Here is a 15,871-nt window from a genome sequence, read left to right on the forward strand (position 1 = left end):
TGTGATGTTGATCCGCCATCAATGAAATAACCGAAATACAATCGGTGAAAGGTCCGGGGCCGGGGACAGGCAGGCTGGGGAGGAAAGGGCTAAATGAAGCTGGGTGTCCAGCTAGGAAATGAGGCAGGCTCTATCTGACATGCTGCAATGTCTTCATCACATGGTGAGAAGCTCACAGTGTGCAGTTAAATCAGCGTAAGCAATTTGAGTCCAGGAGAGGAGCCGGTACACCTGTGCTAGACTGATGGGAATGGTGGCGGTCAGCTCCCTGTAGGGTGAGCTATACAAGTATCATGTAGTAGAAATTCATCTCTAATGATTGCAGATTGGTCAAACTGTGTGCAATTAATTGCAACTATGTGCCACATTGTATAGGGAGCAGGTTTTTTTTTTCCCGTGTGTAATGATTGATCCCTACTATTACTCATTAATCGCGCTGCTCCTGTCCTCCTGGGAGAAAATCAAATCTGATTTTTTTTTTTTTTGGCCCCCCTGTATTTTTTTTTAGACATTGCACCTCCTGAGCTCACATGACCCCGGGACCATTGTAGAAGGGAAGGTCGGAGTGGTCAGCCCATTGCAGCGGCCGGTGTGGTGTGACTAAAGTGTTCTCTATTATTGTGTCCCCGCAGGGAGGGGAGGTGGAGGAGGTAGTGTCTCTGCACTGAGCAGCCTGCAATCCTGGATCTGCTAAGCTGACAAAGATGGAGGATTATTCCCTGGGGGGAGGTGAAGGTCGCTACTCTCCCAGCCTAGTGGATTGTCCGGCGGGGAGGCTGAAGAACTGCGGTGAAGAATGGGTGAGTGAAATCCATCATCTGCCTCATCACTGCCTTACCGGCTGGCAAAGTTTTCCCGTGTGCTCATTGCTGCTCCAGCCTCAACTTTATATAGAGAATGTGCTGTGTGTCCCGCTACATCCCTGATCTCACCGTCCAATCACATGTCTGTTCAGTAAACATTAATATTTATTCTTCTAACAAAAGTTTTACAATATTCTAAATAAACATTTATTTAAGTAAACATTATTTTTTGTAATAGTTATATTTTTAATAGTAAAGCGATTAGGGCTGAAACAACTAATCGATTAATCGACAACTAATCGATTATGAAATTAATCGATTACTATTTTCATAATCGATTAATCGGCCAGTAACATAATGGGGTTAAAAATATAAAATGAGCCCTTTATAGTACAAAAAGAGCAAATAATCGCTACTGTAAATATTACTTTCACAGTTCTACAGTAAAAAAATGAACCCCTTACAGTAGCGATTATTTGCTTTTTTTGTACTATAAAGGGCTCATTTTAGTTTCTTTTAACGCCATTATGTTACTAAACGTCTTAGACCTGGTTCACATCTATGTGTTTTTTGGTGCTTTTTGCAGAAACGCACTACAGTTCATTTAACATGGTTTCTTATGGGACACGTTCACATCTATGCTTTTTTTTCAGCCGCTGCGTATTTGGAAAGGGTCAAGGACTTTTTTTTTTTTACCGCAAAATGGTGCTTTTTAGGTTCAATATACTTCAATGGAGAAGCTGCAGAAAATCATGTAATGCGTTTTTGCAGCAATTTGTAATTTTTAATCTGCAACAAACTGGCCAAAAAACAGTATTTCTCTTCTAATTGTGTATACAGTATATCTCCTCTAATAGTGTATATACAGTATATCTCTTCTGTCTGTTATTCTCAGAGTGGATTCAATATTTTGCTCCCTAACCATATAGTTGGTTGTTTATATTTACCACTGCATAGAGATATTTAAGAATAAATTGTCTTTTTTTTTAAACTTTACATATTAACTAAATTATACACCACACTTTTTTTTTAAGGTTATTAACCGATTAATCGATTAATCGAAACAATAATCGGCCAACTAATCGATTATGAAAATAATCGTTAGTTGCAGCCCTAAAAGCGATTTTCAAAACCGTATGCTCTGATTTTCCCCATTGGGATTTAATATATATAAATGTTTATATATTATTATGTAAACATTATTATTATTATTCCTCAAACTGTATATGTTTGTTTTTGCGTGTTCTTATTTAAATATTTATTATTTCAATTCTCTGAAGATTTAATCAATTGTTTTTGTAAATTAAAAAAGTTTGATTTTTAATTGTGACCAAATTTCTAAATAGAACATAGTTTCTGGTTTTCCCCATTAGTATTTAATACAGATACATTTTTATATTGTTTTTACGTGAACAAACATTATTTCAATTCACCAAATAAACATTATTTTACTAAATGTTGTTTTTTAAATTTTGTTATTATTAAAATGATATATATTAAAATAATACAGGATTTTATATAGCGCCAACAGTTTGCTCAGCGCTTTACAAAATGAAGACAGACAGTACAGTTACAATACAATTTGGTATAAGAGAAATCAGCCCTGCCTGTTATATATATCTATATAGATAGATGCGTGTGTGCATATTTCTGCTTGCCCCCATATGTAATGTAGAGAAATGTTTAGGGTTGCAACGATACCACTTCCCGCCGATACCGTTTACCGACATTAGAAAAATAAAAAGTGTCATGTGACAGTTTTTTTTTTTGTATTATTTTTTAATATATATATATATATATATATATATATATATATATATATATATATATATATATATATATATATATTTTATTATTAATAATATTATTATTATTTTTTTTTTTTTTTACAATTTTACCCTTTAAATGTTTATTATTATTATATCAGCCCTGTTGGGGGGCTTTGGTGAGATATCAGGGGTCTAAACAGATCCCTGATATCTCCCCTTTGAGACAGGGAAAGGGACTGAGGATACAGATTCCCCAGTCTATTTCTCTGTAGCCTCGGCTGCACTGAAAATGAAAGGACAGGAGACAGAGGCTCCTCTCCATTCATAAACTGAGACACAGTTTACAATGCACAGTTATGAATGGACAGTCAGTGATTGCTGAGAAGCGGCTGTCAGATGCTTTATTGAAATCTATACAGGGAGATCGGTGTTTGTAAATCCCCCCCACCACCGCACCAATCACCCCTGACTGCCCAGGTACTCCTGCAAATGCTCGGTATCTGTGTAGCCCTAGAAATGTTTATTGGGTATTATTTAAAATGTATTTAAATAAACATTCTGTAAATGCAATTGTTTTAGAAAAAAATGTTTTACAATATTATATAATATGTTAAATGTGTAATGACATCATGTTTTCTACAGATAAATTTGTTCTGGTGGTTTTGGATAGAGTAGGGAAGGGGTCTAAAACATTAGAAACAAAGAAATAACAAAGAAAGATTCATTTAAAAAAACTAGTGTGATATATATTCTCTAATACGTTTTCACTGCATTACATTTTCTAAAGGGAAATTTGTTCTGGTGGGTTTGTATAGAATAGGGACTTTTATTTTCCACTTTCTGTCCCGCTGGGGATATTTCTCTTCACTTACTGTTGTCCTGGAAATACAGCAGGAAATGAGAAAATCTCTTCAAAATGAATGGAATTTCTTTGGGAGTTGTAATAGGAATAGTAATTGGGAACATTGGAATATTTCCCACGCCTGTTGCTTTAATAACATCTGTAACAATTTGGATTTTCCTCACTTTCTGTCTTCGGGACAATTTTCAGGGCGAGAAGATGTCTGGCCCGGCTGTCTTCAAGTCCACCACACTGAAATGGAAGGAGACCCTGCTGAGCCGGAAGAGGCCCTTTGTTGGTCGATGCTGCTATGTCTGCACCCCTCAGAGCCGGGTAAGAGGACCGAGGCAGATCATTGTCCAATATTGTCCCCCATACTTTCATATAAGTTTCCCATAGAATCATATCATCCCCCCCATACTGTCATTTCATTATCCCATATCATTCACATCATTATCCAATATCATCCCCCCATACAATCTTATCACTATCCCATTGCATCACCCCATACAATCTTATTATAATCCCATATCATCCCCCCCATACATTAATATCATTATCCCATATCATTCATATAATTTTCCCATATCCCCCCATACAATCTTATCATTATCCCATATCATCTCCCCCATACAATCCCATATCATCCCCCATACTATCTTATCATTATCCCATATCATCCCCCCCATACATTAATATCATTATCCCATATCATCCCCCCATACAATTATATCATTATCCCATATCACCCCCCCATACATTAATATCATTATCCCATATCATCCCCCCATACAATTATATCATTATCCCATATCACCCCCCATACAATCTTATGATTATCCCATATCATCCCCCATTATTATTATTCAGGATTTACCATACAATCATATCATTATCCCATATCACCCCCCCCCCATACAATCATATAATTATCCCATATCATCCCCCCCATACAATCATATCATTATCCCATATCACACCCCCCCCCCATACAATAATATCATTATCCCATATCATTATCCCATATCATCCCCTCATACAGTCTTATCATTATCCCATATCATCCCCCCATACAATCTTATCATTATCCCATATCATCCCCCATACAATCATATCATTATCCCATATTATTCCCCCATACACTAATATCATTATCCCATATTATTCCCCCATACACTAATATCATTATCCCCTATCATCCCCCCATACAATCTTATTATCCCATATCATCCCCCCCCCCATACAATCTTATCATTATGCCATATCATCCCCCCCCCATACAATCTTATCATTATCCCATATCATCCCCCCCATACAATCTTATCATTATGCCATATCATCCCCCCCATACAATCTTATCATTATCCCATAGTTATGCAAATATCAAAATGCCTTGAGTGAAAGAACTCAAATACAAAAATTGAAAGGGGCGGGGCCAGGGACAGTCAGGCTGGGGAAGAGAGAGCTGCATGATGCTGGATGATCCTCTAGCCAGGAAAAGACCTTCTGCCCCTTCTAATGCACATTGTAACAAGCTCACAGTGTGCAGTAAGCAATTTCAGTCCAGGAGTGGAGCCTGTACATCTAAGACTGAAGGGAAGGCTGGAGGCCAGATTTAATGTCTAAATAGTAATAGTTTTTTTTTTTTTTTAGATTTTCCTGAATCTTGTTCTGTTCCTCTTTGCAGTAAAAGTTGTCGCCTTTTGTAATCTCCATCTCAAAGGCAATCCCTCCAACATAATACCATTTTTTAAAAAAAAATAAAGGTCTCCAAGCTATCTATACATTTATTTTATGTTACATGCCACATGCTACTGCTATCTGATGCTGTAACAAGATAGAACTTAGCCCCCTTTACTTCTGGACCCCCTTTACTTCTGGGCCCTGTAGCAGTGGCATGGCTTGCTATAAGTGTAGTTGCTTCTTGCTGATGATGTTCCTGGAGACAAGGACATAGCCTCTGTGCAACACTAGGGGGCAGCCATGACAAAAACCTTCCCCTTTCCACGTATCGGAGCTGCTAAATCAACTCTAATCTATGTATGTCAACTGTACGTTTAGCTGGAGTTCCACTTAAAACGCTAATCATTTAAAATAATAATAAAATGCTCACTGGCTTTGATTTGTTGCAGGATAAATTCTACAACCCCAGCATCCCCTCCTTAGGTCTGCGGAATGTCATCTACATCAACGAGACACACACCAGGTGAGCGATGCTCCGCATTTCCTGAAAACCTAAAAATACAAGAGAACCTTATTCCAAAGACCCAAAAAACACTTTCTATTCCTTTTTGTCAAATCCTGAAAAACTTTTTATCAGGATCTGACTTCATTATCATGCTGGTAGGAGGAGAGCGCAGAGTGACAGATGAGTTCATTGCGCTGCTTTTTCTCCTTTCCAGGCACAGTATGGGGGAGAGACCAGACCTGTAAGTGTTGTTGAACTGCAGCAGGTAGGAAATCAGGTCTCCTGCCCTGCCACGCAGGGCCACACTATGTGGCAGAGCTGTGTAAATCCCTGGGCTGGATGAACAGAAATACAAATCATTTGGCAGTTAAAACAGCCCCCTTTGTGTATTTAGCTGTTTGCCTGGAGTGTAGATTTACTTCACTTTAATGATTCGAAACCTGCATGGAGGCAGACTGGCCGCTCATTACATTACTCTTGGCTATGGCTGTGCTTTTACTACTACTTTTTGCACTGCAGATCTGTGAGTTGGCTGACTCATTAAAAACAATGCACTCCATGCGTGGCTGATACTTTAAAGTTTAGTTGAAAAAACTTTTTTTTCTCTACAACTTTAATTACATTACATTTTTTACCTGTAATGAAGGTTGTCCTATAATGTTTAGTCAGCTGGATTCTTTACTCTTTCCGCTTCCTGTACTTCTCTGCAGGGATGCCCTGCCCCCTTCCTGCTGCTGAGCATCCCTGCAATGAAGCTTAGCAGCAGGAAGAGGAGAGGGCATCCCTGCAGTGAAGCTTATCTGTGGGAAGAGGACAGGGCATCTCTGCAGTGAAACTCAGCAGCAGAAAGAGGAGAGGGCATCCCTGCAGTGAAGCTTACAAGTGAAACTGGGAAGAGGACTGGGCATCCCTACAGTGAAGTCAGGAGCGGGAAGAGGACAGGGCACCCCTGCAGTGAAGCTCAGCAGCGGGAAGAGGACAGGGCACCCCTGCAGTGAAGCTCAGCAGCGGGAAGAGGACAGGGCACCCCTGCAGTGAAGCTCAGCAGCGGGAAGAGGACAGGGCACCCCTGCAGTGAAGCTCAGCAGCGGGAAGAGGACAGGGCACCCCTGCAGTGAAGCTCAGCAGCGGGAAGAGGACAGGGCACCCCTGCAGTGAAGCTCAGCAGCGGGAAGAGGACAGGGCACCCCTGCAGTGAAGCTCAGCAGCGGGAAGAGGACAGGGCACCCCTGCAGTGAAGCTCAGCAGCGGGAAGAGGACAGGGCACCCCTGCAGTGAAGCTCAGCAGCGGGAAGAGGACAGGGCACCCCTGCAGTGAAGCTCAGCAGCGGGAAGAGGACAGGGCACCCCTGCAGTGAAGCTCAGCAGCGGGAAGAGGACAGGGCACCCCTGCAGTGAAGCTCAGCAGCGGGAAGAGGACAGGGCACCCCTGCAGTGAAGCTCAGCAGCGGGAAGAGGACAGGGCACCCCTGCAGTGAAGCTCAGCAGCGGGAAGAGGACAGGGCACCCCTGCAGTGAAGCTCAGCAGCGGGAAGAGGACAGGGCACCCCTGCAGTGAAGCTCAGCAGCGGGAAGAGGACAGGGCACCCCTGCAGTGAAGCTCAGCAGCGGGAAGAGGACAGGGCACCCCTGCAGTGAAGCTCAGCAGCGGGAAGAGGACAGGGCACCCCTGCAGTGAAGCTCAGCAGCGGGAAGAGGACAGGGCACCCCTGCAGTGAAGCTCAGCAGCGGGAAGAGGACAGGGCACCCCTGCAGTGAAGCTCAGCAGCGGGAAGAGGACAGGGCACCCCTGCAGTGAAGCTCAGCAGCGGGAAGAGGACAGCTCTGCCGTAAAAATTTTTACAGAATCCAGCAGCTTGCAATTTGTGGGACATCTTTCATTACAGTTAAGTAATGTAATTAGAGCTGTAGAGGAAGAAAGGTTCTTTTTTTTTTTTTTTTTTTTGCTTAACTTTAGCTTCAACAGTTAAGACACTGCACTGAGATCTCCTTACATATTTAATAAAATAACAAAAAAGGATGAAGAATCTGGTAAAAATTTGAAAGTTGAATTTAAAATGACTTTGAGATAAATAATTGGAAGCAGCGCTAACTAAAAATATATAAATTTACTTGGCTTTTAAGCGATCCTGTGCTGCCTTCTATATAATGGAGATCCCTCAGCTGTCTGGATGTATTTCTGGATACACGGGGGGACTACTTGTCTTACATGGCCTCCTCTTGTAACATCAAGACAACGTTTAACCGTTACTTGATTCTGAGATTATCATTGAACGTGTCACACTAGGAAGGGACAAAGGATCATGTGAGCGTCTCGTCTGTCATTTTTAATCTTTCATGAATGCTCCAAATAGTGGGAATGTGCACTTATAGTTCTGGGCTCTTGCTTGCTGGGGCCCCTGTTATTAACTTCAGCTCTTATACCCTTACGCCCCCTATGGGCCAGTGTAAATTTTACATTTTTGCTATGGGCCTGTTTGACAAACTTCTTGCAGAATAAATAAAATATTGATATGTATTATAATATAGTACCTAAAAATAAAAAAAAATTAAAAAAAAGTGTGTGTGTGTATACAATATCTCACAAAAGTGAGTACACCCCTCACATTTTTGAAAATATTTTATTCTATCTTTTCATGTAACAACACTGAAGAAATGACACTTTGCTACAATGTAAAGTAGTGAGTGTACAGCTTGTATAACAGTGTACATTTGTTGTCCCCTCAAAATAACTCAACACACAGCCATTAATGTCTAAACCGCTGGCAAGAAAAGTGAGTACACCCCTAAGTGAAAATGTCCAAATTGGGCCCAAAGTGTCAATATTTTGTGTGGCCACCATTATTTTCCAGCACTGCCTTAACCCTCTTGGGCATGGAGTTCACCAGAGCTTCACAGGTTGCCACTGGAGTCCTCTTCTACTCCTCCATGATGACATCACGGAGCTGGTGGATGTTAGAGACCTTGCGCTCCTCCATCTTCCATTTGAGGATGACCCACAGATGCTCAGTAGGGTTTAGGTCTGGAGACATCCTTGGCCAGTTTATCACCTTTACCCTCAGCTTCTTTAGCAAGGCAGTGGTCGTCTTGGAGGTGTGTTTGGGGTCGTTATCATGTTGGAATACTGCCCTGCGGCCCAGTCTCCAAAGGCAGGGGATCATGCTCTGCTTCAGTATGTCACAGTACATGTTGACATTCATGGTTCCCTCAATGAACTGTAGCTCCCCAGTGCCCTCAGCACTTATGCATCCCCAGACCATGACACTCCCACCACCATGCTCGACTGTAGGCAAGACACACTTGTCTTTGTACTCCTCACCTGGTTGCCGCCACACACGCTTGACACCATCTGAACCAAATACGTGTATCTTGGTCTCATCAGACCACAGGACATGGTTCCAGTAATCCATGTCCTTAGTCTGCTTGTCTTCAGCAAACTGCGGGCTTTCTTGTGCAGAGGCTCCTCCTAGAAGAGGCTTCCTTCTGGGACGACAGCCATGCAGACCAATTTGATGCAGTGTGCGGCGTATGGTCTGAGCACTGACAGGCTGACCCTCCACCCCTTCAACCTCTGCAGCAATGCTGGCAGCACTCATATGTCTTTTTCCCAAAGACAACCTCCAGATATGATGCTGAGCACGTGCACTCAACTTCTTTGGTCAACCATGGTGAGGCCTGTTCTGAGTGGAACCTGTCCTGTTAAACCGCTGTATGGTCTTGCCCACCATGCTGCAGCTCAGTTTCAGGGTCTTGGCAATCTTCTTTTGGCCTAGGCCATCTCTATATAGAGCAACAATTCTTTTTTTCAGATCCTCAGAGAGTTCTTTGCCATGAGGTGCCATGTTGAACTCCCAGTGACCAGTATGAGAGAGTGAGAGCGATAACACCAAATTTAACACACCTGCTCCCCATTCACACCTGAGACCTTGTAACACTAACAAGTCACATGACACCGGGGAGGGAAAATGGCTAATTGGGCCCATCAAAAATAATCACATTTTGTTGCTTGGAAGTCTGAAATGAAGACAGACACAGTTTTTATTTTATGCAGCTGTATTTACCAGTGCAACTTACAACATCCAAGTAGAAGATATAACACTAACATGTCAGAAAAAATACAAATAAATCAAAAACACAATGACTGAGTTGGGTGTGGTAATATCCTGTTATGGGGGTGTTTCTCTGCAGCAGGGACAGGAGCACTTGTCAGGATAGAAGGAAAAATGGATGGGGAAAAATACCATCAAATTCTTGAGGAAAATCTGCTGCCCTCTGCCAGAAAGTTGTCAATGGGAAGAAGGTTTACCTTCCAACATGACAATGACCCAAAGCACACAGCAAAAATGTGGTTGAAGGAGAAAAAGGTGAATGTCCTTGCGTGGCCTAGTCAGAGCCCAGACTTAAACCCCATTGAAAATCTGTGGAATGACTTGAAGACTGCAGTCCACAAATGGTCACCATCAAATTTAACTGAACTTGAGCAGTTCTGCAAAGAAGAGAGGGCAAATAATGCAAAGTCTAGATGTGCAAAGTTAGTAGGGACATATCCCAACAGACTAAAGGCTGGAATGAAAGCAAAATGTGGTTCAACAAAATACTGACATAAAGAGGGTGATCCTTTTTCCAGCTCTGATTCTATTTTTGTTTTTCTTCTGACATGTTGGTGTGTTATATCTTTCACTTGGCTATTACAAGTTGCACTGAGTAAATACTGCTGGATAAAACAAAAGCTGTGTCTGTCTTCATTTCAGGCTGCAAAGCAACAAAATGTGATTATTTAAAGGGGAGCGATTCTTTTCTATACCCTCTGTATAGTTGTATTGTATAATATTTAATATCATGCATTTAAATGAATATGAATATGAATTTATATTTTGTCATTATCGGTACATTTTCGTCTGATGATTTTCGGCGGCCACATTTTTGTGATTGTAAATTCTTGTTAAAAAAAATAATCATTGTCATGTCATACTTGGCCTGCTCTGTGAAGGGGTTTTGCACAGAGCAGCTCCGATTCTCCTCTTCTCGGGTCTCTCTTTGCTGCTCCTGGCCCCTCCCTCCTGTAGAGTGCACCCGATCCAAACTGCAGCTCTCTGTGTCCAATCAGACATGGAACTGCTGTTCGGCCCCGCCCACTCTCTCTCCTGATTGGCTAACAGACTTTGATAACTGCGGGAGCCAATGGCCCTGTTGCTGTGTCTCAGCCAATCAGTAGGAGAGTCCCGGATAGCCGGGGGTTTCATGGACATCGCTGGAGAGAGATGGGGCTCAGGTAAGTATTAGAGGGTGCTGGGGAGGCTGCTACACACAGCAGGATTTTTTATCTTAAAGCAGAGTTCCACCCAAAAATGGTGACCCCCTGACATGCCACATTTGGCATGTCATTTTTTTGTGGGGTGGGGAGCGGATACCCTCTTTTTAGAGGGTCCCACCTCCCACTTCCTCCCCGGCACACCGCGGCACCTCTCCCCCCTCCCTCTCGACAATCATCTGGGACACGTCACAGGTCCCAGACGATTGCCCGGCCAGTCACGGCTCACGCATGCGCAGTGGGTGCCGACTGTGAAGCAACAGCTGGGCGCCCACAGTTACAATGCTGGCGCCGCAAAGAGGAGGGGTAGACGAGCGGGGCTTCCTTCCCCCGCATTGCTGGACCCTGGGACAGGTAAGTGTCCGATTATTAAAAGTCAGCAGCTGCAGTATTTGTAGCTGCTGACTTTTTTAATTTTTTTTTTTTTTTAAGCAGAACTCCGCTTTAATGCATAGAATGCATTAAGATAAAAAAAACCTTCAGCCTTTACAACTTCTTCTTTAGGAGAGTGTTTATTTATTTTTTTTTTTTCTTCAACTTTTGCGCTTATTCTTAATGAGACACTGATAAAAATAGAAAAAAGATTTAAATAATATTAATAGTTAGAAAAATAGAAATAAAAAGCAATAATAATAAAATAAAAAGCAATAAAAAGCAAGAAAATAGTAAAGGGGTTAATTACGGCTGATTAGGGTAAACTAAGGGGTTGTATAGTAATAGTTTTACCTGTCAGGTTAACATATTATGCAAATAAAGGAAGCTCGTCCCTTTTGATCTGCAGGTGAATGAAACAGTGTTGATACAAAAGTAACAGTTACTTTGTATCACTTTACCTCTGGTCTAAACGATGTTTATAAACACTGTGTAAATGTCTCTTTTTCAACAACAGCAGCTTCTACAACTGTTGTATTTACACTGCAATTTCAGTTCCAATTATCAGTAAGTTTGAGGTAGGAGGGGCAGAAGGGAGTTTTTTTTGTCCGTGTGCAATCCATCCTGGGTCCACAACTGGTTATTGATACTTTTTCTGTTAACAAAAAAATATGGGAATATTAAGGGCCAGTTGAAGTTACGGAAATAGATATTCAGTGACTAACAGCCTCTATTTTAGTAAACGTATCTCCACTCTGCTTTTATAGCCCCCGCACACTGACTAGATATGACTGAGTGGTCAGTTATCACCAGAATCTGACCACACTGCAACAACCTGGTCAGACACGCCCTCTATCAGGAAAGACACGCCCCCCCTCCCCTCCATTACACTGAAAGTCTGTATATATAGAAAGTAGATTTGGAATTTCCCGGAACAACTTCATAAATAATAAAGTTGCCAAAATTGATATTCGGGAAAAATGCCAAGAAAGCAATTTGTCCCTTTCTAAGGAGACCCCCTCCCCCCAACACTACCACCATAGTAAATATTAATAGGTCTTTAAATGATGTGATGGGGGGGGGGGGAGACAAGACCTTTGTGTGTTACTTAACTGCAAAGAAAAATCAGGTCTCTTTCCCTGCTAGGCAGGGGTGTTCTGTGTGGCGGAGCAGTGTAAATCTCAGCACTGGATGGCCCGAAATACAAATCATTTGGAAGTAAAACAGCTCTGGTATATGCGTCTTATTTTTGTATTAGCTGTTAGGAGTTCAAGCTTTAAATAAGAAAACAAAGTAGATATGGCGCTGTTCTGCTACTATCACATAGTGGTATAAAAATAATGGGGTGTTTCCTTTGAAAGATCCTAGAACCTAAGAAGATATTACACTGTGTATTATTGATGTGTATTACCAAAGTGTATGAACCAACCAAAAATTATTTTACATTAAAGCTAAAGCCAAACAAGTGATTCCTAGTGCAAAAAAAAAATCTGTATATTCGTAAAGGATGAGTTACTAAGCAAAATTGTGAGACTTGCTGAATCTAAAGTGCAATTACAAATGATATGCTTACATAAAACTTTCCAACATGCTAATTATTAAACTTTTCAACGTGCTGATTATTAAAACCACCAAACAGGCAGATTTCCTAGGTCTGCATTTCTATAGTGTCCATTATCCATATAACAAGTGAAAAAAACATCAAAACCCAAAACTGCTGAATGATGAAAATATGAAAATAAATGAATCAAATAAAATAAAAATAAAAATAAGAATGTAAAAATAAAAATAACGATAATAATATTGGATTTTAAATTATAAAATGCTCTGGTGCTCGTGAAGAAAATCCTCTTTCTAGTCAGATGGACTCTTCAGTGAGGTGAACACACCATGCATATCTTAATTCGCGTTCCTATTGCAGCTGCACTCACCAGATTCTTCTCCCCCTCCTGGGGTTAAAAGCATTCACAGTATGTGCCACTGTGTAGCAATAGTAAAAGACCGTCCTTAGTGCTGGCTATGAGGGGATTCCATTATAGTTGTATACCATGGAAGAGAGAGAGGGGGCCCAAATAGCCTGATACTCCATGGAAATGTTAAGCAGCAATGGAGATGGATGTGTGGGAGGTTATCAACTGGTCCAGGGAAGAGGTATAGAGTGAGAATACGAGAGGCCCAAGGACGGAGCCTTGGGGTACCCCAACAGAAAGAGGAAGGGGAGCGGAGGAGATGGAGTTGTAAGTGACACTGAAAGTGCGCTGAGATAGGTAGGAGGAGAACCAGGATAATGCAGAATCACGGAGGCCAAGGGAGTGTAATCTGCTGAGGAGCAGCAGGTGGTCTACTGTGTCAAAGGCAGCAGAGAGGTCTAGAAGTATGAGTATGGAGTAGTGGCCATTGGTTTTGGCAGTTATTAGGTCATTGGTGAGTTTCAGTAGAATGTTGTAGGCGGAAGCCATACTGTAGGGGGTCGAGAAGGTTGTTGTCCGTGAGGTAGCGACTCATTTGGTCATGAACAAGGCGTTCGATGAGCTTGGAGGCAAACGGGAGAAGGGAGATAGGTCTTAAGTTATTCAAACAGGTGGGGTCTAGTGAGGGTTTATTGAGTATGGGGGTAACCAGTGCATATTTGAGCGGGGAAGGAAAGGTGCCGGAGGAGAGGGAGAGGTTGAAGATGTGGGTTAGGGAGTTGAGGATAGAGTGGGAAGGTGGTCGCAGTAATTGAGAGGGGACAGGGTCCAGGGGACATGTAGTGAGGTGGGCCATAGAGAGGAGTTTATCAACTTCTTCTGTGGTAACTGGGCAAAAGGAGGAGAGTATTGAGTGTGGTGTTGGACCTGATATGTTGGGTAGGGGAGGAATTTGAATGCTGGATATCTCCTTGCGCATTGTGTTGATTTTGCTATTGAAGTGGTTGGCAATATGTTGAGTGGTAAGCAAGTTGGTGAATTAAGATATGCATGGTGTGTTCACTCACTGAAGAGTCCATCTAACTAGAAAGAGGATTTTCTTCACGAGCACCAGAGCATTTTATAATTTAAAATCCAATATTATTATCGTTATTTTTATTTTTACATTCTTATTTTTATTTTATTTGATTCATTTATTTTCATATTTTCATCATTCAGCAGTTTTGGGTTTTGATGTTTTTTTCACTTGTTATATGGATAATGGACACTATAGAAATGCAGACCTAGGAAATCTGCCTGTTTGGTGGTTTTAATAATCAGCACGTTGAAAAGTTTAATAATTAGCATGTTGGAAAGTTTTATGTAAGCATATCATTTGTAATTGCACTTTAGATTTGTTTTTTTTAGATTGGTTCAGCAAGTCTCACAATTTTGCTTAGTAACTCATCCTTTACGAATATACGGATTTTTTTTGCGCTAGGAATCACTTGTTTGGCTTTAGCTTTAATGTAAAATAATTTTTGGTTGGTTCATACACTTTGGTAATACACATCAATACACAGTGTAATATCTTCTTAGGTTCTAGGATCTTTCAAAGGAAACACCCCATTATTTTTATACCACTATGTGATAGTAGCAGAACAGCGCCATGTCTACTTTGTTTTCTTATTTTGTATCATTGCTCCACCCAGTGGTAGTAATTAGTAGAGGCAGCAGTTCTAACCCCCTCCAACCCTTAATTAACCTTTAGTCCGTTGCGCAGAGATTTTTCTCTATTTCTGTCAAGCTTTAAATGTTTGTGTTTAAAACAATATGTGTGTGTGTGTGTGTTTTTTTTTTTTTTTTTTTATGTGTGTCTAGATGGATACGGGCGGCACAGTGGTGTAGTGGTAGCACTCTCACCTAGCAGTAAAAGGGGGTCACTGGTTCGAATCCCAACCACGACACTACCTGCCTGGAGTTTGCATGTTCTCCCTGTGCCTGTGTGGGTTTCCTCCGGGTACTCCGGTTTCCTCCCACACTCCAAAGACATGCTGGTAGGTTAATTGGATCCTGTCTAAATTGGTCCTAGTATATGAATGTGAGTTAGGGCCCTTAGATTGTAAGCTCCTTGAGGGTAGGGACTGATGTGAATGTACAATATATATGTAAAGCGCTGCGTAAATTGACGGCGCTATATAAGTACCTGAAATAATAATAATATGGATTCTGGATAAAATGAGAATCAGGGTTTTTTTGCTTAGAATAAATATCACAATTCTCTCACCATAACATCTTTCACATTATACAAAAAAATTGGGCTAACTTTACTTTTTTTTTTTAATTCATTGAAGTGTATTTTTTTCCCAAATAATTGCGTTTGAAAAACCGCGGTGCAAATACAGTGTGACATAAGAAATCACCATTTGGGTGATTTCTGTTCTCATTATGATTTTAAAAGCAGCCAAAAAACTGTGATAATAAATGGCTTCATGTGATCGCTATCCTTAAATAAAAGACAGTTTTTTTGGCATGATCAGTCATATTTTCAATATTGATGACAAAATTTCACAATTTCTGCAAGTGTGTGCAAACTTTTGAGCACAACTGTGTGTGTATGTATGTATGTATATATATATGTGGATGCCTGCCTATACACGCACATGAACTTTAATGGCATTCCAGCCTTATAATATAT

The 15,871-nt window shown here is 41.2% G+C and overlaps 1 protein-coding gene across 2 annotated transcripts in view; it reads left to right on the forward strand.

Moving 5' to 3' along the window:
• GPAM (glycerol-3-phosphate acyltransferase, mitochondrial) overlaps window positions 1-15,871 on the forward strand; it is an 85,023-nt gene that overhangs the window by 7,535 nt on the left and 61,617 nt on the right. The window contains exons 2-4 of one of the 2 annotated variants that reach the window (XM_073595891.1): window positions 633-800; window positions 3,624-3,746; window positions 5,546-5,619. In XM_073595891.1, the coding sequence (XP_073451992.1) occupies window positions 705-800; window positions 3,624-3,746; window positions 5,546-5,619 (293 nt within the window). In that variant the 5' untranslated portion in view covers window positions 633-704. Of the gene's footprint in view, window positions 1-544; window positions 801-3,623; window positions 3,747-5,545; window positions 5,620-15,871 lie in introns of those variants that run through there. The other variant, XM_073595890.1, reaches the window with a different exon arrangement.

This window comes from Aquarana catesbeiana, linkage group LG08, assembly GCF_042186555.1.
Source record: "Aquarana catesbeiana isolate 2022-GZ linkage group LG08, ASM4218655v1, whole genome shotgun sequence".
NCBI lineage: Eukaryota > Metazoa > Chordata > Amphibia > Anura > Ranidae > Aquarana > Aquarana catesbeiana.